Here is a 25,714-nt window from a genome sequence, read left to right as displayed (position 1 = left end):
ATCCTAGCTTTGAAATTCTAATTGACACAGGAAGGAAAGGATTCATTAGGCTCTGGACTCATTAAAATGCTCTGCTGCTCACCTACGATTTATTCTTGGCAGGAATAAATCAGGAGGAATTCATCAGGAGGAATTAAGTAAACCAATGGGTTGGGAGCTGCTGACAGAAGAGTCTGGTTGTGGAGTAGGGATGTTGAGCTTCCCATATTATGGAGCACACAATTGGCTTCTGAAGTTCCTCACCTCTAGGACTTAGCACGAGTCTAAGACTCGTATACTGTTAGTGCCAAAAGGACCTTCTGAAATCATTAACAGACAGTAGCTCATTTATGGGTCATTCAGAGAAGGGCTAGGGTTTGCCCAAGATCACCAAGCACTGTAGTCGTGGAGCTAGAATTAGAGTCCATCAAGCCTCTTGACTTCCAGGCCAGGAACCTTTTTCCTGCATCACTTTTGGATTTCTAGATCCAGTATTTCATTCATTAAACCTTGAGCTGACACTTTTGATATGGGAACAGTCATGGGAGGAGAGGGGACACCTAACCCAGTATTAGATTAGAAAGCCTCCAAATCTAAGGGGTGAATAGGAATTAACTAGGCAAAGAAGCAGATGAGCAGTGTTTAAACTTGGCAGACAAGCACGTACAAAGGCCCAAAGACTTTCCAGGAATGGGAAGTTGAATCTTGCTTGAGTGGGGGAATTGAGGAAGAGAGAAGTTGTCATATCTATGAGGTTTAGGCCCCTTGCTCTTTGGTAAGAATCCTAGACCCGGGATTAGTCCTGGGTTCTAGGTGTGTTTCTGCTACCAATGTTAGTTATTCAGGTAACATTTCTTTAGGTGTGCCATGCTGGGCATGGAGGTACAAAAATGCATAAGATGTATGTAGTCCCCTTCCTCAGAGATACGTCAGTTTAATGAGGCAAACAAACTAATAAACAACTCCTATAATAGAGCAAAGGAAAAATTACCTCTGCTGGAGGAAGTCACAGTAGAGCTGTATGTTACCGTCAGTATTTTCTCTGGGCTTTGATTATCTCACCTGTCACGTGGTGACAAGTACTGTTCTATGTTAGCTCATGAGCTGATGGGAAGACAGCTTTGTAATAACTGGTATTTATGTGGTGTTTTGTGGGTTACAAAACATTTTTCCATCATTAATTAATCTTAGTTACAATCTTGTCACTTAGGAAACTTCCCCCTAGTTACAGATGAGGAAACTAAAACAGAAAGACTGAGCCTTGTTCATGGTTTCACAGCTTTTGTTTAACAAAAGCTAGGGTTATAAATACAGTGGATCCAAACAGACTTTTGAAAGTAGAAAGATGACAACCTTTCTGTCCCTTGCTTGTGTGGCCCATTTCCTTCTCCCATCACTAGAAATACAAAGAACATCTCCAGTGTGAGAAAGGCAGATCTAAGTTGGCTGGGGAGGAAGAAAGGGATCTTATTTCAGTCTTTTCTAGATTGGGCTCTGAATTTAAAAAAAACAAATTTTTTTTATGTTCATTATTTTTGAGAGGGGTGGGGAGGGTCAGAATGAGAGGGAGACACAAAATCTGAAGCAGGCTCCAGGGTCTGTGCTGACAGAACCCTGACGCGGGGCTCAAACCCACAGACCCCAAGATCATGACCTGAGCCGAAGTTGGACGCTTAACCAATTGAGCCAACAGGCGCCCCTGGGCTCTGAATTTTTAAGACTGTATGTCCCAGTGTTCCTTCACTTACGGCCGTTCCATCTCATGCCATGTACAGAGTGTTGTCTCAACCATTATCTAATTAGGTACACATATCACCTTATGGGGGTAGACAGAGCCTGCTGTACAGATGGGTAAACTGAGGTTCATAGAAGTTAAGTAATTTGCCCAGAGTTCACTGAATTATTTATGCAGACCAAGGACTGGAATCCAGGGCTCCTGACACCAAACACGTACTCTTTTAAAAAAAAAATTTTTTTTTAATGTTTATTTATTTTTGAGAGAGAGAGAGAAGGAGGGAGGGAGACAGAGCTCGAGAGGGGAAGGGCCAGAGAGAGAGGGAGACACAGAATCTGAATAGGCTCCAGGCTCCGAGCTGTCAGCACAGAGCCTGATGTGGGGCTGGAACTCACAAACCGCAAAATCATGACCTGAGCTGAAGTTGGACTCTTAACCGACTGAGCCACCAGGTGCCCCTAAACAGGTACTCTTAAAATTATAGAATGTAGGCTCCTTTGAATTTGTTCAGTTCACACAATTCTTGAATATACCCCATGAGCCAGAGACTTTGCTATACAAGAGAGTCTCTGGTGAGGCTCAGGCCATCTTGGTGCAGCACTTTCCTTAAGAGCAGGGACTTTTTGTTATTTACTTCTCTGTCCCAAGCCAGGGCCTGGTTTCAAGAATGCTTTGCTGTTGTTTTTGGCCTTAGTCTGCCAGAAGCTGGAGGGAGCAGATGGCCATAGCAGTGTGGATCATGAGGGTGTGTGTGATCCCAGGCAGGGACAGAGGATGAGTTGAGAGCCCTACACATATACTCCTGTTCCTGTGCATAGGCCCCTGCCAAGGTATTGTTCCATCCCAGAACAAAGTGAAGCTGGCCAACAAAGTGAAGCTCCCATCTCCTGTCACCTGGCCTCCATACACACACGTACTTGTTGGTCTCCTGGATGTATTTCATACAGATGCTTCTAGGTCCTGCTGTCCCAAAAGACCCTTTGGACCTATTTCCCAGGGATATCCCAAAATGAAGTTAAGAAGCCTCATCCCACAGCCATTCTGACATCTGAATGTTATAGACTCCAGCAGGCTACCACCCACTCTGCTGTTTTTACTCCTAACTCCTTAAGCAGATTGGCTGCTTAGTGTGACTTTGACAAAGAGACTAAATAGTAATCAATACTGAGAAGTTAACATGTTTCCTATTTATCCAAAATCTTAACCAGAAAGTTTTAAGGATTTTCTGGGGTGGGAAGTAACTGGGATAAGGAAGTTGACTTGCATGATGGGAAGCCTGTAATAACCTCAGGTACCTTATAAATCATGGAAGAAAATATCAACATTCATTCACAATGTTTCAGATGCCCCTCATATTCGTATCTTTATACATCACAGAGCTCTTTCATGCACATCACTGCCTTTGAGTCTTAGAGAAACTCTGCGAGGGAAGCAGTGCAAGGATTACCATTCCCACTTGACAGTTGAGACCAGGGAAGGTTAGTGACTATCTGATTGTCATGGTGGCAGAGCCCTAAACAAAATCACGACCTGAGAGACAAGTAGTCCTGGGTTTGAAGTCTGGTGGTCACCATTTGCTGATTGCATAACTAGGCAAGTTACCTAGCCCCTCCAAGCCTCAGTTTCCTTCTCTGTAACAGGAGGATAATAATATTTACTTCTCACGGTTGTCTAAGGATTAAATGGCATAATGAATAAAAAAGATGTCAACATGGTGTAGAACAAGTATTAGAAGCTCAGTACCTGCAGGTTTTCCATCTCAGGTGTTTTAAATTCTTGTATTCTCAGTCTTTGAAAATTAGTACTCTCATTACAGTAAAATGAGCTACATGTAATAAATTTCTGTTAACCAGAGTATTGTTTAAGTGCCTCATTGGGTTGAGAGAACTGAATTAGTGGGAAGCAAGGGTGCTGGGGTATTCTGGCTAAGTACTTCTTTTCTTAAAACTTTTTTTTTTTTTTTAACATTTATTTATTTTTGAGAAACAGTGAGACAAAGCGTGAGCGGGGGAGGGGCAGAGAGAGAAGGCGGGACAGAATCTGAAGCAGGCTCCAGGTTCTGAGCAAGCGGTCAGCACAGAGCCTGATGCGGGGCTTGAACCCACAAACTGTGAGATCATGACCTGAGCCGAAGTCGGGCACTCAACCAACTGAGCCACCCAGGCGCCCCCCGGCTGAGTACTTCTGATACAAACCACAGTGGGCTAGACCTGATAGGGACTCCAGAGGTGTGTGCTAGTGTGTCTTCCTCAGAAGAGATGTTAATAAACTGGGAAAGGTCAGACTGTGTAATATGAAGCACATTTCTTTCCTGCTGACTTCTCAGAGCCATAGTATGCACGTGACTCTGGGTGGAGTGATGTGTTGTGGGGAGATGGAATATGCCAAGTTTCTTGTTTGTATTTGACCTTGGAGCCCCTTTTGTGAGGAACTCTCATTAACATCTTGAGGAACACTGGTCATCCATCGAAGAGTTCATGCAACACTGAGCTGATCCAGTTCCTCTATTTTCTGACTAAGGTAATAGAGGTCTATAACCGAAGTTTACAGAGCCAGTCCATAGTGGAATCAAGTTTGAAGATCAGGGTGCCTGACTTCCATTTGGGCCACACTACTATTTGCACTCCACCATTCTTCTTCTTCTAGCCAACAAATCATGAAATTACAGAGGATTCTGCAACCCACTAATCAGAGTATTGTTAGAGCATAAAGCTTTCAGTTTTGATGTGTTTATCCCAGTAAACAGAAAGATTATGAAGCAACAGGCTTAATGGCCACCAAATGTTCCCAAGCAGTGGAGGGACTCGGGGTTGGGTGATTAGCTCAATGGTTGGAAAGGTTCCTCTAACCCAAAAAGTTTTAAGTCTGTTCTTGGTTTAAGAAGTTTCCTTTTGTATCCAGGGGCTCATCCAAGGGGCTCACAATGCAGTTCTCAATGGTGAACACTCTGACATCAGTAACTATGGGGAAGATCCTAAGAGGGGTTAGGAGAGAATGTGTCAAATTTCTGTTCCTCCATTGCCATCTCCACCACAGAATTCAGTGGATAGAAATATGCTGTTGGTGGGGCGCCGGGGTGGCTCAGTTGGTTAAGGGTCTGTCTGACTTTTGATCTCAGCTCAGGTCATGATCTCAGGGTCCTGAGTTCAGGCCCCTCATTGGTCTCTGTGCTGGACGTGAAACCTACTTTAAAAAAAATGTGCTGCTGAGTTTCTATCTAGACCCTGGTAGAAGGAGTTGTTCTTGACATTTAATAGGGGCTATCTTTGCATTTTGCTAAGTCTTCTGGTTCAGATCTAGTAAATATATCACCTTTGCATTTGCAGAGTTGTACAGTAGATTTGTTCAGACCACATCTGGTACTCAGAACAGTCCAGTGACAGAGGTTATCTTCCATGTATATGAGGACACTAAGGCTCAGAGAAGGGACAGTGACTTGTCCAAGGTCTGGATAGCAAATTAGTGATACATTCATGGTTGTATTCTAGGTCCCTAGTGCAAGCCTGACCTATAGTAGATCCTCAAGAAATACTTATTAGATAAAAAATTTGTACATTCTCAGGAATAATCTTCATGACTTCAAACTCTTTGATCAGTGTTCTTTCCAATAAGCCAACATGGTGGGGGCCCAGTGGTTGGGCGAACTCAGGGTCACCAGATACTTCAGGGTCTCCCTTGCTATGTTGATTGCTGACCAGGGTGGAGAGTTCTAGCCTTTGCTTGGTAAGGACCTCGTACATCTTTCCCCACAGAAAGTCCAGATTTAGCAGTCTCTGGGCTGTAGTTTTAGCCTTTTTCTCTATTTAAAAAAAAAAAAAAATTAATTTCTATACCCAACATGGAGCTCGAACTCAAGACCCCAGGATTGGATGCTGTACTGACCCCAGTTGGATGCTGTACTGACTGAGCCAGCCAGACACCCCTCAGTCTCTCTTTTGAGCCTCTGCTCCCTTTGTCTACTGAACAAAGACACCAGTGGTCCCCAGCTTGTTGCTCTGTCCCTCCTTTGTTTTCTCTCCCATCACTGTCTTGCCTGTTCTTTTGCCATAATGATGGGTGAGGAACTTGGGCTCATCTCATGAACACTGACTGTACAGTTTACTTTTGAGGAGTTGCCATGTCAGGAATCCTGGGTAACCATTTACTGAAGCAGACCCATCTAGGATTCTTTCACCTACCTGTTCATAGCAGAAATTCACTGAACATCTACTGATTGCCAGGGCAGTCTGGGAGCCTGGGATTGCAAAGATTAATAAAGAGTCTCTGCCTTCAAGGAGTTCAGAGTAAACTGGAGAGAGACAGGTGTATGAATACAAAAGTGCAGCAAATGTTGCTGCAGCAGAGGTCCATAGAGGATATTGGGTTCCAGAGGAGTGAGTGACTGCATCTGCCTGGGGGATGAGAAACAGGAGGCTTTTCTGAAGAGTTTTCATCAGGGGCATCACATCAGTGGATGTATGCTCAAGAGAACTCCTTCTTGCCCTAGCCTCCGTCACCAAATCAAATAGACTCTGGTTCTGCTTTACTGATGAAGTAAACTCTCTCTTAATCTTACTCAATGATAAGATTGTGGTATTTTGAGCAGGGGGGCCAATACTAATAGTTTTTTCATTTAGAAAATTCCTGAATGCTTAACTTGATGGTACATTATCTCATTGAATTCTCCCATCAGCCTAATGGGGAGGATACTGCAATGTTATTCCCATTTTACAAATGAGAAAACTAATTCCCAGAGAGGTTAAGTCATTTACCCAGGATCATATAGCTGATATATGGCAGAGCTGGGATTTGAACCCAGGCTGTCTGATGCCAGAGTCATTCTCCTAAAAGGGCCTCAGAAAGGGCTATCATGATCTTGATACAATTCTTACCTCAAAGACTTGTAAGAATGAGAAAATACTTAGCACCTCATCTATCACATAATAAGCAATTAATAAATCCTAATCATTTATTACATTATAAAACAGACTTCCCTAAAGGTTGGGTGGATTAGGCCCCTGCAAAGATGCCTCCTTTCCGTCTCACTCAAGTCTCTTCTGGCTGTGTTATCTGTACAGCCTGCTTCTTTAAGAGGAATGGATGGTGGAGGTGGCAGGGGCAGTGGTACGTGGAGTTCAGTTCAGCAGGTACGTCTGAGCTCCCACTCTTGGCCAGGGCCTATCCTGAAAGGCAGAGGGGATGCTGAAAGTGCGGTCCCTGCCATCAGGAATTCACAAGTCAGTGTAGGAAAGGAGATGACACAGAAACAGATTATTTTAATACAGTCTCCTCAGATGGATGTTAGGCAGCACATCAGACCCCACTGCCCATGGCTCATACCACAACCAGCAGGGTAGGAATCACTTACTATTATATTAATTGATTAATCATCCTATTAATATCCTTGTAATCAATTAAAGCCACTTTTGTTAATGTAGAAAGTAGGTGATACCATAAAGAAAGTCAGCAGCTACTTAAAGGAGACTTTTAACATGCTCAATTGGAAAAACCCATTTTATTTTTATGAGGGGGGTGGTGGTGGTGTTCCAAAACTGCCAGTAGAGCTGAGGGAGTCCTTGGCTTGAGGAGTGTACTATGGGGAAGGATTTATGTCCCTCAGATTTCCCCCCGGTCACCCAATGTGCTCCTTAGTTATCACTTACTTTATAGCTTCTTGTACCCAAGCATATTTTTTTTTATTTGTCAGAATGAGCAAGAAGGGGGAGGTAGCTTTCTGAGGCAGGACATCTGCCAAGAGAGGCAGTGACTGAGCATCTGCTGGGATTGGCAGGGGCTGTGCCAGGGCAGCAAGGGCATTGTGAGTTGTGTGTATTATTGCATGAGGTACCTCTAATTAATTGGTTCCACGAGCACTTTTGGAATTCATGCCATGTACCTAATAATATGCTAGGTGATGTGAAAAATACCCCAAAGTTTTATGGTGCTTGGTGAGAAAAGACTAACACATAAGACAAAAAGGAGTCCACGCAGATGGGATGATCAGGGGTTGACTTGTGGGGTTCAGACTCTCAAGAGCTATAGAGACTTAGGACTGCCTCCTTACAGAGCACTGTCCTGCCTGTGACTTAGGAGTGGGTCATGGCTTCCATGAAGTCAGGCTCTTCAGCTGCCCACATGGCCGTTTCTGATCTGGCCTCTGCCAGGTCCCCTGCTTTCCTTGTACTCCAGACAAATCACAATACATATTATTGTTCCCTAAATATAGAAGCTTTATTATTTATTTATTTATTTATTTATTTACTCACTCACTCACTCACTCACTTACTAATTAGCTTCCACAGCCTTGCTTATGCTCTTTCCTCTTTCCGAAATGTTCTCCCTCTCTTGTTTGTGTTTGGGCTAACTTCCTTTCATCCCTCTGGACAAGATCAGGACTTCTTGATGACTACTTTCTGACTTCCTCCTTTCTCTTCTTTCCTGTCCTTTTGGTAAGTGACATGCTTTTGAGTTCTTCATGTCATAGCCTTTATCAAGATGAAATATAAGTTCTTGTTTTTCTTTTTTTTTTTTAAATGTTTATTTATTTTTGAGACAGAGAGAGACAGAGCATGAATGGGGGAGGGGCAGAGAGAGAGGGAGACACAGAATCGGAAGCAGGCTCCAGGCTCTGAGCCATCAGCCCAGAGCCCAACGCGGGGCTCGAACTCACGGACCGTGAGATCGTGACCTGAGCTGAAGTTGGATGCTTAACCGACTGAGCCACCCAGGTGCCCCAATAAATGATTTTTAAATGAGTAGATAAATAAAATGTTCAGCATATTATTCCTCTGCCTAGGAGCCTATAAAACTTCTTTGTGGCATTCAAAACTCTGTAGACCGAAAAACAAATAAACACAGGACACTATTATCTCACGTATACATGAAAAAAAAGATTTGCCTTTTTTCTCCTAATTAATTCTCCCGCCCCATCATAATACATGATACTTGTGAGATTGCCATGAAAGTGACATTCATTGGTGATAGGAGAGTAAATTGGTAGGTACAACATTTTTAGAAAGCAATTAGTGTATCTTAAGAGACATTAAAAAATCATACATTTTGACATAGTAATTTCACTTCTGGGGATCTGTCCTAAGGAAATAATCAAATATATAGAATAAACTTTACCTTAGATGTTATTTATAGTCATGAGAAATTGGGAAAAGCATAAATGATCACTTGACTACAACCATTATAAACTATGATAAAGTCACTCAGGGGAGTGACTATGAGTTAATAAACTCATAGTTAATAAACTATGAGTTAATAAACTATGAGTTATTTAAAACAATCACAAAAAATGGGGCTTATTGAAAATTATGCAACAATAAGGACAAATATATATGTTACAATGTTAATTGAAAAAATCAGGTTACAGAATTGGATGAATGATTTAACTATGTAACCCAAATATAATGCAAAGGGAAAAAATGGAACTATACCAAAATGGTGACAGTAGTTCCATTCTAGAGAGGAGTAGGAGTTTAGGTGATTTCTTACGGTAATTTCAAAAAGTAAACACACTAAGTAGTACAAATACCCAAAATATTGGCTAAGAATTTTGAAATAGTAAAGCAAAACTTTAATTTCAGTTTTAAGCAAAGGAGTGATATGGTGTTATTATTCCAGTAACTGTGTGGAGGATGAATTTGAAAAGTGATAGTAAGAATAGAGAGACAGGGTTACATTCTAAAAGTTTTAGGAGGCCAAATCAGGCCTTGGTTCACTGTGTCAATGAGGGGATGGATGATTCAGTGTGGAGGGAGTATATATGCCAGTAGAGAACACTGGTTCAGGGAGTTGATGATTTGTCCAAGGTTATGTGGCTAGTAACCTGGATTTAAATCCTGGTCTGTCTGTTCCACAGCACATGCTCCTGCTCCCACAGCTGAGACCTCTGTTACAGTTTTGGGGGAAATACCAGCTATTATTGGACTGTAGAAACTTGTTTAGTGTAGTGTTTTGTTTTTGATGGGAAAGGGGACCAGAAAGGTTAGTTAATTATTTCTAAGATGATGACTGGGGGGAAAAGACCATAAAGTTGATTCTGTCATGATCAGTTGAATTGACTAGAGGTTCATTAGGTATTGGGTATGTTACACTTGTTTTCTTGGGGGCTTCCCCCCCTCCACCAACTTGTTGTGGTTCATTAGTTGGCTTTTATTTGATGCTTGTGGCATCAGTGCCTCTTGAGCTTTGGTATGCACATGTGTACCATATTACATGCAGATGAATATTTTGGTCGTTATGCCAAGTTTATTAATGATGCTGTAGCTGGAGGGTGGAAGAGGTCAGATTGGCAGCCTCCAACAAGGGACAAATGTCTAAGCAGCTCCCTGAAAGGAAGGGTTTGCCTGAGCCATTTGATGCCTTATCCCCACACCTGTCTCATATAGCTTTGTCCAATAAAAGTTGGTTTCAAACTTCAGTCTATACTTTGGAGTCTGATACCCAGCCCTTTAGAAGAACCCAGTTCATGTTGCTTACTGTGTGACCGTGGGCAACTGACTTTGCCTGTCTGAACTGGAGTTTATTCACCTGTAAAGTGAGTATGACTTAATAACCCCTTAGAGTATCTTTGTGTGTGGATTTGATAGCCTTAACTCATGAAGCGGCTTCTAAGCCACATTAAAGGTGTTGGACTGTATTCTTGGTGGTAGGAAGCCGCTGGAAGGTTTTTAAACAGGAGGTGGCAGGGACCCAGTTGCTTTCTCTCAATCAAGGTAGATGCTTAGTAATGTTTGTGGAGTTAATTTGTTATCAGAGGGACAAAAGCAGAGTGACTTTGACTGACATCCTTCTTAGTGGTCCCTTTTGGGGCAAACATGGCACTGTGAGATCATGCTTAGAGTAAGCCCTCAGATACATTTAGATCAGCACCTTGGAGAGAGGTCAGCTTTCTTCCCTTTTCTGAATGTGGGAAATTAGAAAAATATATATATGCCAATGCATATGCTGTCTGTAGGATCAAGCTTTTGAGGGACTGTGAGGGTGGCATTCAGTATTTTTAAGGAGAAGGATTGTTGTAATGAGCAAAATATTGATTGCACATGAAAGGATTTTAATCAGCTGCCCTTACACCTGAAGGGGGCACAGTGCATGCCTGCAGTGCCAAGTTGTGCACCATCCACCTCCTGCTTCCAGCTGACTGGCTTCCTGCCCAGATATCTCTGTCTAGGAAGATCTGCAACAGAAGTCCATCCAGGCAATATTCCTGTCCATATTTATGAAGCACATCTCCTGTAAAAGAGTACACTCCCATATGTTATCTCCTTTGACCTTCATAGCAGCTTGCATTGCCAGTGGGCAGAACAGGGATTTTTATCCCATTTTACAGATGAGAAACCTTGAACCTCTGAAGTGAAATGCCTTCCCAAGTTCACACAGCTAGTAGAGGTGAGATTCAGGACCAGGACTCCACAGGCAAACAGAAATCCAAAGTTAGCAATCCCCTATTGCTATTTGAGGGCAAGGCCTGCTTGGAAGGGGTTAGGCCTCTCTTTCTGTTTTCCTCAGAATCACCTACTTCTACTTTTTTTATATTTTTAAAAAAATGTTTGCTTATTTTTGAGAGGGAGAAAGAGAATGCACGTGAATGGGGGAAAGGGAGAGAGAGAGGGAGACAGAGGATCTGAAGCAGGCTCCATGCTGACAGCTGAGAGCCCCATGCGGGGCTCAAACTCCCGAACTGAGAGATCATGACCTGAGTTGAAGACAGATGCTTAACCAGCTGAGCCACCCAGGTGCCCCTCCCTTACTTCTAAGTCTGGAAAATGGGGACTCATGCACTAACATTGCACAGCCTTCTGCAGCCTTATTCAGTATAGAATAGCCATAGAATGTGGAGGTTATATTGGAGATATAGAACAGTGAGCAAGTAGAGGTTTCTTGTGGTATCGGCCCCTGGGGCCCTATTGCCCAGAAGAGGAGCTCGACCTGCCTTCTGGGTCTTTGAGGTACAAAGAGGCTTTTTGTAACTTTTACTTAGGGAAGGACCTCTTCCTGACCCCCTTCTCCAGTTGTGTTTTCTTGGAAGGGGGGAGCTGCTTTACTCTAGATACTCATTTATTCATTCAACACTTAAGTGCCTACTCCTTGATTCCTTGTATGTTCAAGACACATTTCCAAATACTAGAATTTTGTGACATGCTTGAAGAGACTGTTGCATCCACAGTGATGGTATTCCTTCCTTTATCGCAGTTTGGTTTTGGGAGTATTCCTTCTTTCATCACAGTTCAATTCTGGGTGACATTATCACAGCAGAATTCACCACCTTCCCTTTGATACTTACAAGGAAAAGTTCTTACAGGTTCCATAGTAACAATAGTGGCAGCAGTAGCTAATATTTGCATACTTTGTAATGTACCAGATACTGTTGTAAACACATAAATTTTATCCTCCAGCAGCCCCACAGATATTGCTGTCCCCATTTTACAGGTGAGCTAACTGAAGCATAAAGAACCTAAGACACTACCCAAAGGTCGTGTCACACAGCTAGTGCAGTGGCTGAGTGAAGGCATTTTGGCTTCAGAAATTGCTCTTTTTTTTTTTATTTTTAAATTTTAATTTATTTTTTTAATGTTTATTTTTGAGAGAGAGCGAGCATGAATCGGGGAGGGGCAGAGAGAGGGAGACACAGATTCCAAAGCAGGCTCCAGGCTCTGAGCTGTCAGCACAGAGCCTGACGTGGACCTCAAACTCGTGAACCATGAGATCATGACCTGAGCTGAAGTCAGATGCTCAACCAACTGAGCCACCCAGGCGCCCCTAATTTTTTCTTTAAAAAAATTTTTTTTTTTAACGTTTATTTATTTTTGAGACAGAGAGAGACAGAGCATGAACAGGGGAGGGGCAGAAACAGAGGGAGACACAGAATCTGAAACAGGCTCCAGGCTCTGAGCTGTCAACACAGAGCCCAACGCGGGGCTCGAACTCACGGACCATGAGATCATGACCTGAGCCGAAGTCGGACGCTTAACCGACCGAGCCACCCAGGCGCCCCCCTAATTTTTTCTTTTAAATGTTTATTTATATTTGAGAGAGAGAGAGAGCAGGGGAGGGGCAGAGAAAGAGAGACGGAGACAGAATCTGAAGCAGGCTCCAGGTTCTGAGCTGTCAGCACAGAGCCCAGTGTGGGGCTCGAACTCACAAACTGAGATCATGACCTGAGCCAAAGTTGGATGCTCAATCGACTGAGCCACCCAGGCGCCCCGAGAAGTTGCTCTCTTGACCGGATTACATGGCCTCTTAATGTGGGAATAAACATGCAGGCTTTGGCTCCTGCTTGAGGACAGGCTCCTCCTCACAGCAGCAGGTTATACTCATTTCTACACCACCTCATATGACCCACTCTATTTTTGGTTGTGCTGAAAGATAGGCTAACCACATATGCTCAGTTAGAACAAACTTTTGTACAGTGATGATAAATTGGCCATGCACCTGGAAGATTCACGGTACACTATTGTGTCTTGGTTGCTCATCTGCTTTAGCCAGTCATACTCTTCGGTATATTGTGGCATTCGGGAATGAATCTGTCAATCTTACTTTTAAGAAACTCCTAGGAGAGGGAAGACTACTGTGTAAGCAGCCATGATACAAGACTATGGAAGTTACACATGCCCCCTTTTCCTGCCTAGTTTCTTAATGTAGTCTAGTGTCGAGGGAGAGAAGGTCCAGAAGTACCAGCCTCTTCAGGAATATACCATCCTCTCATATCCCCAGGCCTCAGGAAGGCTGTTTAAGTCCCAGACAGCCTAGATCATCTTCCCTTGAAGGATATAATATGAGCTAGAGTAGATGACCAAGATAAATTACCTGAAGTATTTGGTAGCAAGTTCTTAAACTTACCCTTGGCCTGCTTACCCTGTTCTCTTTCTTGATGGAAGCAAAAAGGTTAGGATAGTTTTTGTAAATTGGTCTAATAGTGAAGTCTAAAAGAATTGGGCTAAAGGACTTGAAAGAAATAAAATAAACTCTTCTTTCTTTGCTTTGGTTTCCATGGAGGTTGACAAAGATGGGTGAGAGTTGCTTCCAGGGTAGCGTGCTGAGTGGATGCCGGTCCACAACTCTTGCGGGGTTGTGAAAAGTCTAGAAATGAAGAGCAAGTGCCCAGAAACTAGTAATTTGACTTTTTTATTGCATTTGACAAATGTATTTGTCTGCAGTGGATTGGAAGTTTAAAAAGAAAAAGAAAAAAAGTAGTTCTTCATCACAGTTTTGAGAAGTACCGTTTTGTCTGTAAAATGAGATTGATAATACTTACCTGTTGCATGCTCCTGAGACTGAGACAGCCAGGAGCCCCAAAAGCTGGCACTGTAACCATTATGGCATGTTCTGGATGAGGAGCCTGACATAGAGGAGAGGGCTCCCTGTCACTCTACTTTTTCTACCTCACAGGAGGTTTGGAGACGTGCTTCCTCATTCCACCACTGACCCTAACTTATTTTTGTGACCTTGGGCAAGTCACTTCTTTAGACCTTAAGTATCTCATCTACTTTCAGTAGCAGGGACTATGTTTTATTCATCTGGTTCCTCAGCATTTAGCTGGACAGGACTTGGCATGTAATGAGTATTGAGTACTGAGGCAGTGATGACACTAGATGATCTGTAAGGATCCTCTCAGTCTGAACATCTTAGGTACCTTATCGTCTCTCCTTTCTGAGCATCCTATTCCCTACCTTCTCCACCTGGTAGCATACCTCTATTTCTTCATGTCTGTTTGTCTAGGCAGTCTTGATCCTAGTACTTTGAGACAGCCCACGTGGTGTCCATGTTTTGACTCATTTGTGAAGTGTGTCTAGGATAAACCCACCAGGGATAACACAAAGGATAGTAAGAGCTGGCTCACAAAGTCAGAAACATGCTCTTACTCCATTCTTACCCAGTGGGGCCTGGGCCTAGGGTAACCCTGCTGGCAGCCCTGCCAGACCTGAATAATGGCCACAGCCTGGAACAGGGTTTTCCATGAGCTCCATCGGGGTCTCCAGTAATTGGAACATGGCACCTTCCGACTTTTAATGGATGGCAGACGAGAGGAGCATTTGTCACTGCCTGACTTCCCTGCGGGAAAGAGGCTCATAAGTCACAGCTGACAGACCCTTTGATGACTTTTAAACTTCATTTACAGAAAAGAATAGCTCTAATCAACCAACAGCAAGCAGTGACTAATCTTGCCACATTATCACTGTGAGGAGCCAGCCCCTTAAGGTGTAGAAAGGGGAGGGGGAACATGCCCCAGCTTACAGCAGGTGCTTATTGGTTCTTGGACTTGAGAGTATGCCCTCAGCAAGACCCCATGCATTTATGCCCAGAGGGCCAGAGAGTGTTAGAAGCTGACCTCCTGGCTGGTACAGGGCACACCTAGCATGAAGCCATTTTGGGCCAAGGTTAAGAGCACCACAGCTCTAGTCTCAGACTGATGGATTGCAGCTCTGCCATTTCCTGGCTAGTGTAAGACTAAGTTCCAACCCTTAGTCTCCTTATCTGTGAAATGAGTACAATGTGTATACCATCACCTACCCTGAAGCAGAAGACTGAGTGCAGTAGTAAGTGCTCAGGAAGTGTTGGTAATGATTATCATGGTTAGCCCTAAAGGGGCCCTTTATGGTCACATGCTCCAAAACCCAACATCATGTGGCACATCAGCAGCAAAGCCAGAATCAGTCTTCTATGGGAACAGGGGAAGTCAGTGGGAGCAGTCTAGTGGATTAGGAAGAGCACAGACTTCAGAACCAGATTAAGATTAGGGTCTTTTTATCCTAATCATGCCACTTAAGTGTAACTGTGGACAAATTATTTAAGTTCTCTGAACCTTAGTTTCTTCATCTGAAGAGTGGAGATGATACTTAATCTCACTGGGTTGTGGTCAGGATTATGAGAGATTATGCCTGTAAAATTTTCAGCACAATGCCTGGTATAAAGCTGCTGCATATTAAATTGTGTGTTTCCTTTTTGTTCTTCCCCAAGACAAGAATTTGTATGCAGCTATCAAGGGAGGAAGAGGCAGCACTGAGGAAATTCTATTTCAAACATTTATTTCCAGCCCTGCCTTGCATATACTTGAAGGGGGAGCAAAGAGGAAAAAGCGGCATGTTTTGTACATTGTTATTGCAGTTTTTCCTGCCAAGCAGAGCCTCTCCCCATGTCACCACCCAGTTGAAATTAGCCTTAAACATACTCTCTTGTCGTGGAGACTTCTATGATGCTCCTTCCCATTCTCTGATTCCCAGACTGCTTTGTTTGGGCAGCTTCTGGGGCAGTGAACTCCAGCCCAGGGCACATGTGCTTGATGGTCATGGTGCATGTACCCTGATGGACTGGGAGTTCTTGAGATCAGGTACCAGACCAATTCCTGGATGAATGAGTTGGCCTTATTCACTTATGAATGAGTCGTGACTATTTGGATAGCTATAATTATGACTGAATGCATAGGTAAGTGTTTGGAGGACTTCTTTGGCAAAAATGAAGAGGTTGACAATTATTTTTAGATTCCTAACTGTAACTTAGTATTGGGGATTATAGGGCCAGGGTCCTACCTACCCACTCCTTGCTGCCTTTCTTCCCTATAGCTATAAGGACTGCTTGTCACAGATGCTAAGCCTCAGCCTAAGGCCACAATCATGGGTAGAGTTAGGGTACAAGATACCCAGACAACACTGTGGGGAAAGGTGACTGAGGCCCCAGCCCTGCTTCTGTCTGCTTTGGGGTCTCCCCTCAGGGCCTGTTTGATGCTGTTACCAATGTTGTAGTTTAGGAATAGAGACCTAATGGTATAGCTGAGGAGTGAGTCACTGGCTCAGCAAGGCCTAAACCCCAAACCCCTCCCAGCTAGCGTTCTTTCCTCTCCCAGCCCCTTATAGTAGTGATTTGATAGGCATGGGTGGAAGCAGCTTTATGAAATTTCTAGGTTTGGTTCCAGACACTGGGACAAGGGAGAGAGTATGCGTAGGCCCTCTACCCCTGACTCACTCACTCAGGCAGAGTATGGAGCACTGGGAGATGACAGATGGAAAGAACATAGGGCTGGAATGTGGATGATCTAGACTGCTGGGCTAGATTCATCTGTTTTCATGGGGCCTAGAGCATTTGAGTTTCTTATGTAAATACCTACTGGTCTTAACCATTATATCAGGCACTTTGTACATGTTATCTCTGATCCTAACAATCCTGGAGGTTGGTATAATTCCCATTTTGCATTTGAGGAATCTGAGGTTTATCGAGTTTAAGGGACATGTCCAAGTTTACATCTCATAAATTGTAGGGCTGGAATTGGAACTCATTCCTGTCTGACTCCAGGGCCTGTGCCATTTCTGCTCTTTCAGGTGCATTCTTTCCTTTGTTATTAGGAAACAGTTAAGAAACAGGTTCCTGGAGAGAGGGCTTTGTTGAAAAGCTAGTAGAAGATAGTGCCCTTGAGCATTCTTCCCCAGCATCTCCATAGTGCCTGCACAGAGGGGAATGCTTAAGAAATGTTTGTTGAATGGGTGAAGGGGATAGGAGTTGGGTAATAATAGCTGTAATCCTCTATCCTTTTATATAGTATGGTACAGATGCAACAGAGCACTTTCATACTGATTAGCCTATTTGATTTTATATCAGATTTTAAAGGTAATCAGGACAAAGATTATTTGTTTTCGGAATAAGGATGATAAGGCTCAAAGAAATTATATGACTTGTTGCAGGTCATATGACTAAGAACAACAAAGCCCAGGGCCAGGCCTCCTGAACAAGGAGAGTACTCCTTATACTCTCACCCATTCTAGGAGCCCTCAGTATTCACATCCTGGGAGCTGGAGTTTCTCATGGGAGTGGGAATTGTCAGGAACTAAAGAGCATTCCTTGGGAAGTTAGTCCTCTCTGACCAGTAATTACCATTTTGGGCAATGCTAATGAGCTGGGGCCTGGTGAGTTGAATGAGATTAATAGATGTTCTGTCATCCTTGGCCGCCTGTTAACCAGGAGCCTCTGGACCAAGGAGGCCCTGGGCACTGATCAGTCTAATTGCTTGGCTTTCTCCAGAAATAACCTCACCATCACTGATAGCTATTTTTCTTCAAAATCATTCTCATATCCCTAATGTTATCTAAGGGCAGAGGTCTGGCCACAGGCTGGCGTGACCCTCATCTGCACTTTGGAGAATGAGACCAGAAGTGTCAAGCAGGGCTGGCCTAGACAGAGGCTGTAAATGGCACTGGGAGGCATCAGGACCAAGACCAGCAGCTCCTCTTTTGAAATTAGTGCTTGAAGAAGAGATCCAGTGCCAGGTAGGATTTACAGAATTGAGGCAGTGGGCATTCTGATGGCTAAGTGCCTCAGAGGTTAGGCTGAAGACTAAATTTGATCCTGACAGCCAGGATTATGAGGGCTGACATGGCAGAGTCAGAGCCTTGGGACAGTTGCTGAAACAGTGGTGTGTAGCAGCCTGGATTCCAGTCCCCTAGCTGTTCCCTTTACTAGCTGGATGACCTTAAGTAAGTCACTTTTGCTGAGCCTCAGCTTTTCATTTGTAAAATGGAGCTAACAACATCAGGATCAAGGACATAAACTGGTTTTGTTCATTAAAGTCCTTTAAAGTCCTTACCTTGGCAATCAGTATCCAAGACATCTCTTTGAATAGGCTTTTGGAGTCAAACAGACCTGGGTTCCAGTTCCAACTTTGCTCTATTAACCAATAACCTGGCCTGAGTCTTCATTCCCCTATTTAAAACACCTCACAGAGCTGTTGTGAGGATTAAATAAAGTGGCACATATAGAGTCAGAAGCTCTTTTTACCTTGATGGTTCTCTGGGGGTCTCATTTACCCAGAGTTCAGGGGTCGTCATACGTTTTAGGGTATTTCTACCTTTACAAAGCCCTGTCACTTGACCACATGTTCAAGCTTGGGCTCTTGGCTTCTAAAACATAGCTTCCATCTGAAATGTTTCAACTGGGAAAAACAATTTGTTTTTGCTAAATTTCCTCTGTTCTTACTAGCTTGGAGAAGTGAGCCCATCCCTTTGAGCTGTAAATTGCATTTCAAAGCCTGTGTCTCTGGTGGGTTTTAATTAGCTTAAGGGCCTGGCTTTTATGCAGCAGTTGTTTCACCAGCAGGTAAAGGTCAAGACACTTGGGAGCCAGTCACCAGTTTTCCTCTAATAGCATATCTGCCCCCTCCCAGCCCCTCACTGTCCTGAGGGGCAGTCTTTCGCCAGCCCAAAGGAAAGATGGAATTTAAGAACTTGGAGGACTAATGGGGTTCTCAGCCCTGCCACTCATGGGCTGGGGCATTGTGGCCAAGTCCATTCCCCTCTGTTCCTCAGGGTGAGAGTATATAAACCCCATGGTCACTGAAGCCCCTGCTAATCTGACATTGCAGAAGTTTCTGTGAAGAAGTCAGGTCCCTACTTCCTCTTCCCACCACCACCAAGAATCATCTTTCTACCCAACTCTCCTTGGCTCGTCCTTCTACCCAACTTTCCTTGGCTCATTGCTAAACATGGGGCCTCTGGGGGGAGGCTGCAGACACCTTGCTCTCAATTACACAGCTAATCTGTGAGGCAGAGCTTGGCTTGGGGAAATAGCTTATCAAACCAAGCAGCTTCTGCTGAATAAGATGTCAATATTTACTAAGGCTCATACTCTAAGCTAGGGGGAAGCCTGGAAGAACCAAGAAAGAATTGTGGGGGGAGTATTAAATTGGGGATGGTTGTTCTGCAGGGGGTAGGAGAGTGTTTGGGTCAGAGACTCTAGTGTTTTAATGAGATATCTGGGGGACCCTCCTCCCCCCCACCAGCCCTGGCCATACATACTTAGGGCTACAGCTAGCCCTTCTCAGCACCTCCTGGGACATTATTCTTATTGCTTCCTCCGTAATTCTTATTGGGCACTTACTGTGCCCAAGCCTTCGTCAGGCCTGCCTCTACCATTTGCAGGACAGGACAAGAGTACAGGTGGATACTTACATGCCATATTCTAAATATTTGTTTGGAGGTTATAAGTGAAGCTAACAAATTGTGAGGTTCGTAACAACCTGGAAGACTATGTCTGAATTTAGAATTCTTGACTCTTTGGGATTCTGTACCTGAACCTAGCAGTTCTGGAAGAACTAGTCTGGGCACCTTTTCATTTCCTAAGCGCAACTTGATCCCTCACTTTGAGGAGCCTCATAAACGTGTTTAGACACTGAAGCTTTTCCATATTCCTGTAGATAGCTATTCCTTTGGGCTTAGAGAGTATGCACAGTAGCAGCACAGCCTTCCCTTGGAAGAGTGTACAGGCCTTGAAAGCAGATTGAGGGCTGATTAGATGGGGTGGGGGAGTGGGTGGAGTATAGGGGTTGGTGCCTGGAGCATGCTTCAGATGGACATTTCTTCATGGCCCTGAAGATTCCTCACCCAGCTTGGCCACACGCATGCGTGTCCCCCTTTGTGTGACATGGATTTTATGCTTTTATACATGCATACATGTCCCCCTTTTATACTAACTTTTGTGTGACATGGCTTTTGTCAGCCTTTTCTTGGCATTATTCAGAATGTGCTCCAGTCTGACCTTCATCTTCATCTAGAATGGGCCTTACCAGTGTTGGGCAGTGTTGTCAGAACAGAGGAGTTCAACTAGTCAGAGTGTAATTAATAGATCCTATAAAGAGTTTCACTGTTTGTAAAGTCCTTTTATGTACATCGTCCCAAACCCCAAGTGATGAGAGAAAAGATTGAGTACTGCCAAACCTGAAGAACTTCTCACCAGCCAAGGAGTGAATGCTGATCCTGCTGTAGAACTACACATAGTAGCTCAGCAAATGCTTCCTGGTCAGTGGTTGGTATTAGAGGCTCCTGCCAGAGGTAGGAGGGAGCCCAGCACCTGTCATGCCCCTGCCAGGTCAGTGGCAGAGGTAGTAGACATCAACAGGTCTGAACCATCGCCCCCCTTCTCTTTCCATCTTGGTCTACAACCCACGTCAGTGGTTGGTTCCCTTCAGCCACAGCAGGTGGCTTCTCCCTGAGCCCAAACTTCATTTCTCTGAGCTGAACCAACCAGGAGAGTTATCTGTTGCCTGTGGAAGAGCCCCACAAACTTCTTATATATATCCACGGATGGATGAAGAATTAACTTTTGAATGGCTTGTCATCCAGCTAGGCGAGGGATTATCACAGAGGACTGGGGGGGGTGGGGTGGGCAAGGGAACCCACATACATGGAGCATTTTCTGCTGCACATGGACGTTATGTTAAGTGTTTTCATGGATAATATCTTTTATGTTCCTCACTGCTTAATAAATGATGACTGGACGTAAAAGTAAACTGAGCACCAAAGAATCCTTTCCAGGCCCTTTCCAAAGCTGGCACCACCTCCTTCATCAGTAGCAGTGCCCTCTCAGCCCCTGTCCTTTACCTAGGATGGTACACACTTGACTTCAGTATATCCATTAAGCTACTGCAAGCCTGCCCTAGAATTTCCTCAGAATTACTTATTCTCAGGTCCAGCCTATGGTTTCCTTGCAGTGAGTGCCATCTGCTGGTCAGAACATGCCAGCTTCCAGACTGGGAGGATTGAAGAGAAAAGGGTCTCTTACCATAGTGGAACAAAAGATACCGCTTTCTCTGCCTATACTTAGCTCTGCTCTAATTCCCTGAAAAGAAGCTCACTCTGCCCCCAAAATATTAGGTTTGTAAGCAGGTGTTTACAGTTAGCCTAGGTTGATGAGAGGTTTTTTGTTTTTGTTTTTTTACATACTGCTTAGGGTCTTCAGCACCTTCTGTGATAGCTCTACAATGAGGTATTGAGATAGGAAGGTTCCAAAGGGATTTGTACAAACCCATGCCAGTGAGCAGGGAAGTCTGGGCCAGTAAGTAGAAATGCCAGTACTTACTGTTAGACTTTTCCTACTGACATCAAGCCTCCTTTTCCTTTTCCTCTGGAGCCTGTGCTCTGTTATAGCATGTCCAGGGTTGGGGATAGGAGAGATTTGTATGGCCCTTTGGGGTAAAAGACATTGCCAGGGTGTAGAGAGTGAAGTGTAGGTACAATATTATCTCTAAGCAAACAACAAAATTTGAATGAGTTAGTATAAAAATAGATAATATGCTGACTTAACTATAATATTTAAATTGGCTTTAGCTCTGGGAAGGAGAGTGATAGAGATGAAAAAAATGGGCTGTTGTGGGGACCAACTGTCCTGTTTCTGACAAGTCAAAGAACTTATTAGAGTCTATTTCTGGTAAAATATGAGTAATAGTAATAATATTTAATGGAGTCTTGTGATTACTCAATCTTGCCTGCCACCCTTAGCCTGCCATGAGTGCTCAGTGAGGCTTATTTCACTCACCTTTTTAAAAATGGTTGGTACCAATAAAGACAGCCACAACTAGGTCAGTGTCTGCATCAAACAGCAATTTTCGTAATGTGGTGTTGTTCTAGAGCAGGTATTATCCGCAGTTACCATATGACTTCCTCACCATGGTTATACATTGAAGGAACAGAAGAAAAACTATGGAAGGTCTTCAAATTTAGATCCTGCATGGTGTAACATTTGAGATAAGCATTAAAGAATGAGTTTAAAAGAATTAGAGTCCAGCAGACCAGGGTTCAAATCCCAGCTCTGCTGCTCACTAGCATTGTGATCTCTGACTGTGCATTTTCTCCCTTGTGAAATGTCTTGGTTCTGCATATCATGTCAGTACCAAATGAGAGAACATATACAAAACACCTGGCCATGAGGTCAGCATCCCAGTGAGATGTTTAAAGGGGAGGCTGAATGCTGTATGGTTGTGTGTATGTAGCAGGGCACAGAGCAATCCAGTTTAGCTAGGATTTGGGCCATGGGTAGCCCTTGAGCCCAACTGGGAGACCCAGTCTCACAGTGGCTCTCTCTCTCTCTCTCTTTAGGTGGCCACCATGTCCTTGAAGATCCAGACAAGCAATGTAACCAACAAGAATGACCCCAAGTCTATCAATTCTCGAGTCTTCATCGGAAACCTCAACACAGCTGTGGTGAAGAAGTCAGATGTAGAGACCATCTTCTCCAAGTATGGCCGTGTAGCCGGCTGTTCTGTGCACAAAGGTTATGCCTTTGTCCAGTATGCCAACGAGCGTCATGCCCGGGCAGCTGTGCTGGGAGAGAATGGGCGGGTGCTGGCCGGGCAGACCCTGGGTAAGCGTCTCTCTTTGGCCCTGCTCCTGGTATTCTCCTGAGCAGGTGCTGGCCTTCACTTTCCAGCTCCCCTCTTAGACCTTTCTTTTTTCCCTTACTCTACTACTTGCTACCCTACCCCTATCTGAAATGTTATAACTAAATAGTTGTAAATTATATTTAAGTTATAAATTAAGTATTTATAAGATATGCAGAGTTGAGTTTTAGAAGCTTCTCAAAAATGGTTCTGTCTTGTCTTTGCTTTCATAGTGACTCTTAATGACAAGCTTTATGATTCTGGTTAAAATGCAGATTCCTAAGGGAAACGGAACAGAGTGGACTAGCATAGCCTGTAACATTACGCTACAGATGTCTTAGGTTAGAACTCTTTTTTTTTTTTTTTTTTAAGTTTATTTATTTATTTTGAGAGAGCAAGTGAGCTCTCTAGAGGGGTAGAGAGAGATGGAGAGAGAGAATCCCAAGTAGGCTCCGTGCTGTCAGTGCAGAGTCCGACACGGGGCTTGAACTCACGAACCATGAGCTCATGACCTGAGTCAAAATCAAGAGTCAGATGCTTAACCCGACTGAGCCACCCAGGTGTCCCCAGGTTGGAACTCTTTATGAGAGCCGGGAGGAGGGGCTAGGAGCACAAGGTGAAGTAGGTGCCTTTGGCCTTGGTGCTATGTATATATGATGTGGCCATGTGGTAGTCTACCGTGGAGTGTGTACAGTGCACTTACTTCTGTGTATATGTATGTTCAAAAAGGGATATTGATAGATGTATTCCTGAACGTGTGATATGTGGATGTAACTAAACATGTGGAGAATATGTGAACACATCTTTAGAATGTATATATGTAAAGTGTATGTGTCAGAATATACTAAGTGTGTGTAAGAAGATATGCATATTTATTTGTCAGATATTGAGATCCTGTCATAGGCTAAGCATCATTCTAGGTAGAAAGATGTTTGGTAGGATATTTGCTTGAATGTGGCTCATTTGTAGATAGGCAGTTATGTATATGACATCGGAGCCAAGTCTCAGTGTACTTGAGAGTCTGTATGTTATTTTTGTGTGTGACTTGATTACCTGGATATGTGAACACGTATGTGAAGATATGTATCTGAAGTACTTATTTACATCAGTGTGCTTGAGAATGCTTATATGTGTGATGTCCACAGCATGTGTGTGTGAGTGATATGTGTGTGAGCGTGCGTGCATCTGAATGTATACGAATTTGTAAATAGGCATATCTCTGTGATGTGTGGGTAGGAGTCTAATGTGTGAAGACCTCTGTTGGTTGTATTAGTTAGGAGAGTCCATTGTCCCTCACACATAGAAATTGCTGCTACTGTGCAGGAAGGTGTAAGTGTTTGGGTTCCCTGGTACCCTGCCAGCATCTGACTGTGCCTCCTTTCTCCACACAGATATCAACATGGCTGGAGAGCCCAAGCCCAACAGACCCAAGGGACTAAAGAGAGCAGCATCCGCCATATACAGGTGGGGCGCTCTGTCTCTTCTGTCTCTCTCCATCCGGGTGGGATTGGTCCCTCTTTCCACAGAGGGAGTGAACATTGGTTGGTGACAGTGTGCCGAGCCTAGAATTTGGGGAGGTGTTTGGAGATGAGGGCCTGCGGAGAGTGGGCTGAGTGGCTGTCCCTAAGCCCCGGCCCTCTCCCCTTTGTTTCCCCAGTGGCTACAGCTTTGACTATGATTACTACCGGGACGACTTCTACGACAGGTGAGCAGGGAAGGGGCGTGCCCAGGCATGAAAAAGCCAAGCTGGAAGGGTCCTGAGAGATTACTGGTGTAGCCCACTCAGTCCTCCATGTGGAAACTGGAGCCTAGAGGTGTGGACGGGCATCTGCCCAAGGCTGTTCCACAAGTTGGTGGCAGAGTTGGAACTAGGGTCTAGTTCTGCAGGTGCCCAGGTCAGAAGTTCCCCACCCCACATTGTCTCCCATTCTGACTGCCCTTCCTCCTCCTAATCCTGGGTTGGGACTCAGTGGGGCTAGACAGCAAGGGACATATAACCGTAGCAAATTGGATTATAGAAAAGGTTACTAGAGTAGGTGCAGGGAGTTTGAGCCCTCATGTTCCTGCTGTTTAGTCTCCTTACCTATTTGAGGTGCTCAGCCAGTTGGAAGGAGCCTCAAAAGCTCAATGAATACCTCTTGGCCTTTCATTTATAGCCAGGAGGCCAGCAGTCCTTTGGAGGTCTGAATTAGTTCCTGGTAGGCTATGTGGTCCATCCCTTCACCCTCAAGCCTTCCCATACCCCAGCCTTGAGCTGTGGGCTCCATTCTATGGCACTAGCCATATTCCCAAATGGAAATCATGATGGGGGCTGTTCCAAAATTCTCCCTTCCTTCGTCCTTCCCATCCTGCCTGCCTCAGTCTGTCCAGGAAGAACAGAACCTCTCTGAGCCTTGGTTTTCTCACCTCTGAATGGTTTCAGGAGACAGTGCGGTGTAGTGGAATGTGCCCTAGCCTGAGAGTCAGTCAGAAGACTGGGTGCTAATCTCAGCTCTGCCACTGAATGGATTGTGTGACTTTGGGCAAATCCCCTCCCAGTCTGTAAAATGGGCTTACACTAAGTAATCCCTCAGGGCTCTTCCAGCTCTGGGAGTCTGTGGTTAGTGATTCTGACCAAGGCCAGAGCCGCCCCCTCCCCTTAGGGGCAGAAATGCAGGGTCTGGGACTGGATCCATTCCCAGAGACTCTCCATCTCCAGCCATCCCCACCCCAGGGCAGGGGCTCCCTGAACAAAGGAATGCCAAGCCATGGGGCATTGCATTGTCTAGTGATGGCATGTTTCCTGGCTGTCACCAAAGTGATTCCATAGTGTACCCCCAGGGCTGTGTTTCCCTGAAGAAAGGTAATAGTAGCAGATGTGGTGAGAGATACCCCTACTC

The 25,714-nt window shown here is 44.3% G+C and overlaps 1 protein-coding gene across 6 annotated transcripts in view; it reads left to right on the top strand.

Annotated features, from left to right (window-relative positions):
* RALY (RALY heterogeneous nuclear ribonucleoprotein) overlaps positions 1 to 25,714 on the top strand; it is an 83,314-nt gene that overhangs the window by 52,525 nt on the left and 5,075 nt on the right. For 4 of the 6 annotated variants that reach the window (XM_019458752.2, XM_019458749.2, XM_019458750.2 and 1 more), the window contains 3 exons: positions 22,555 to 22,819; positions 24,227 to 24,299; positions 24,493 to 24,540. In XM_019458752.2, the coding sequence (XP_019314297.2) occupies positions 22,564 to 22,819; positions 24,227 to 24,299; positions 24,493 to 24,540 (377 nt within the window). In that variant the 5' untranslated portion in view covers positions 22,555 to 22,563. The remainder of the gene's footprint in view (positions 1 to 22,554; positions 22,820 to 24,226; positions 24,300 to 24,492; positions 24,541 to 25,714) is intronic. The other 2 variants (XM_019458753.2, XM_019458755.2) reach the window with 1 other exon arrangement.

The sequence above is a fragment of the Panthera pardus genome, unplaced genomic scaffold (genome assembly GCF_024362965.1).
Source record: "Panthera pardus isolate Hobbes unplaced genomic scaffold, ASM2436296v1 HiC_scaffold_25, whole genome shotgun sequence".
NCBI lineage: Eukaryota > Metazoa > Chordata > Mammalia > Carnivora > Felidae > Panthera > Panthera pardus.
The sequence above is the reverse complement of the archived record's forward strand: the minus strand, read 5'-3'. Positions and strand labels throughout refer to the sequence as shown.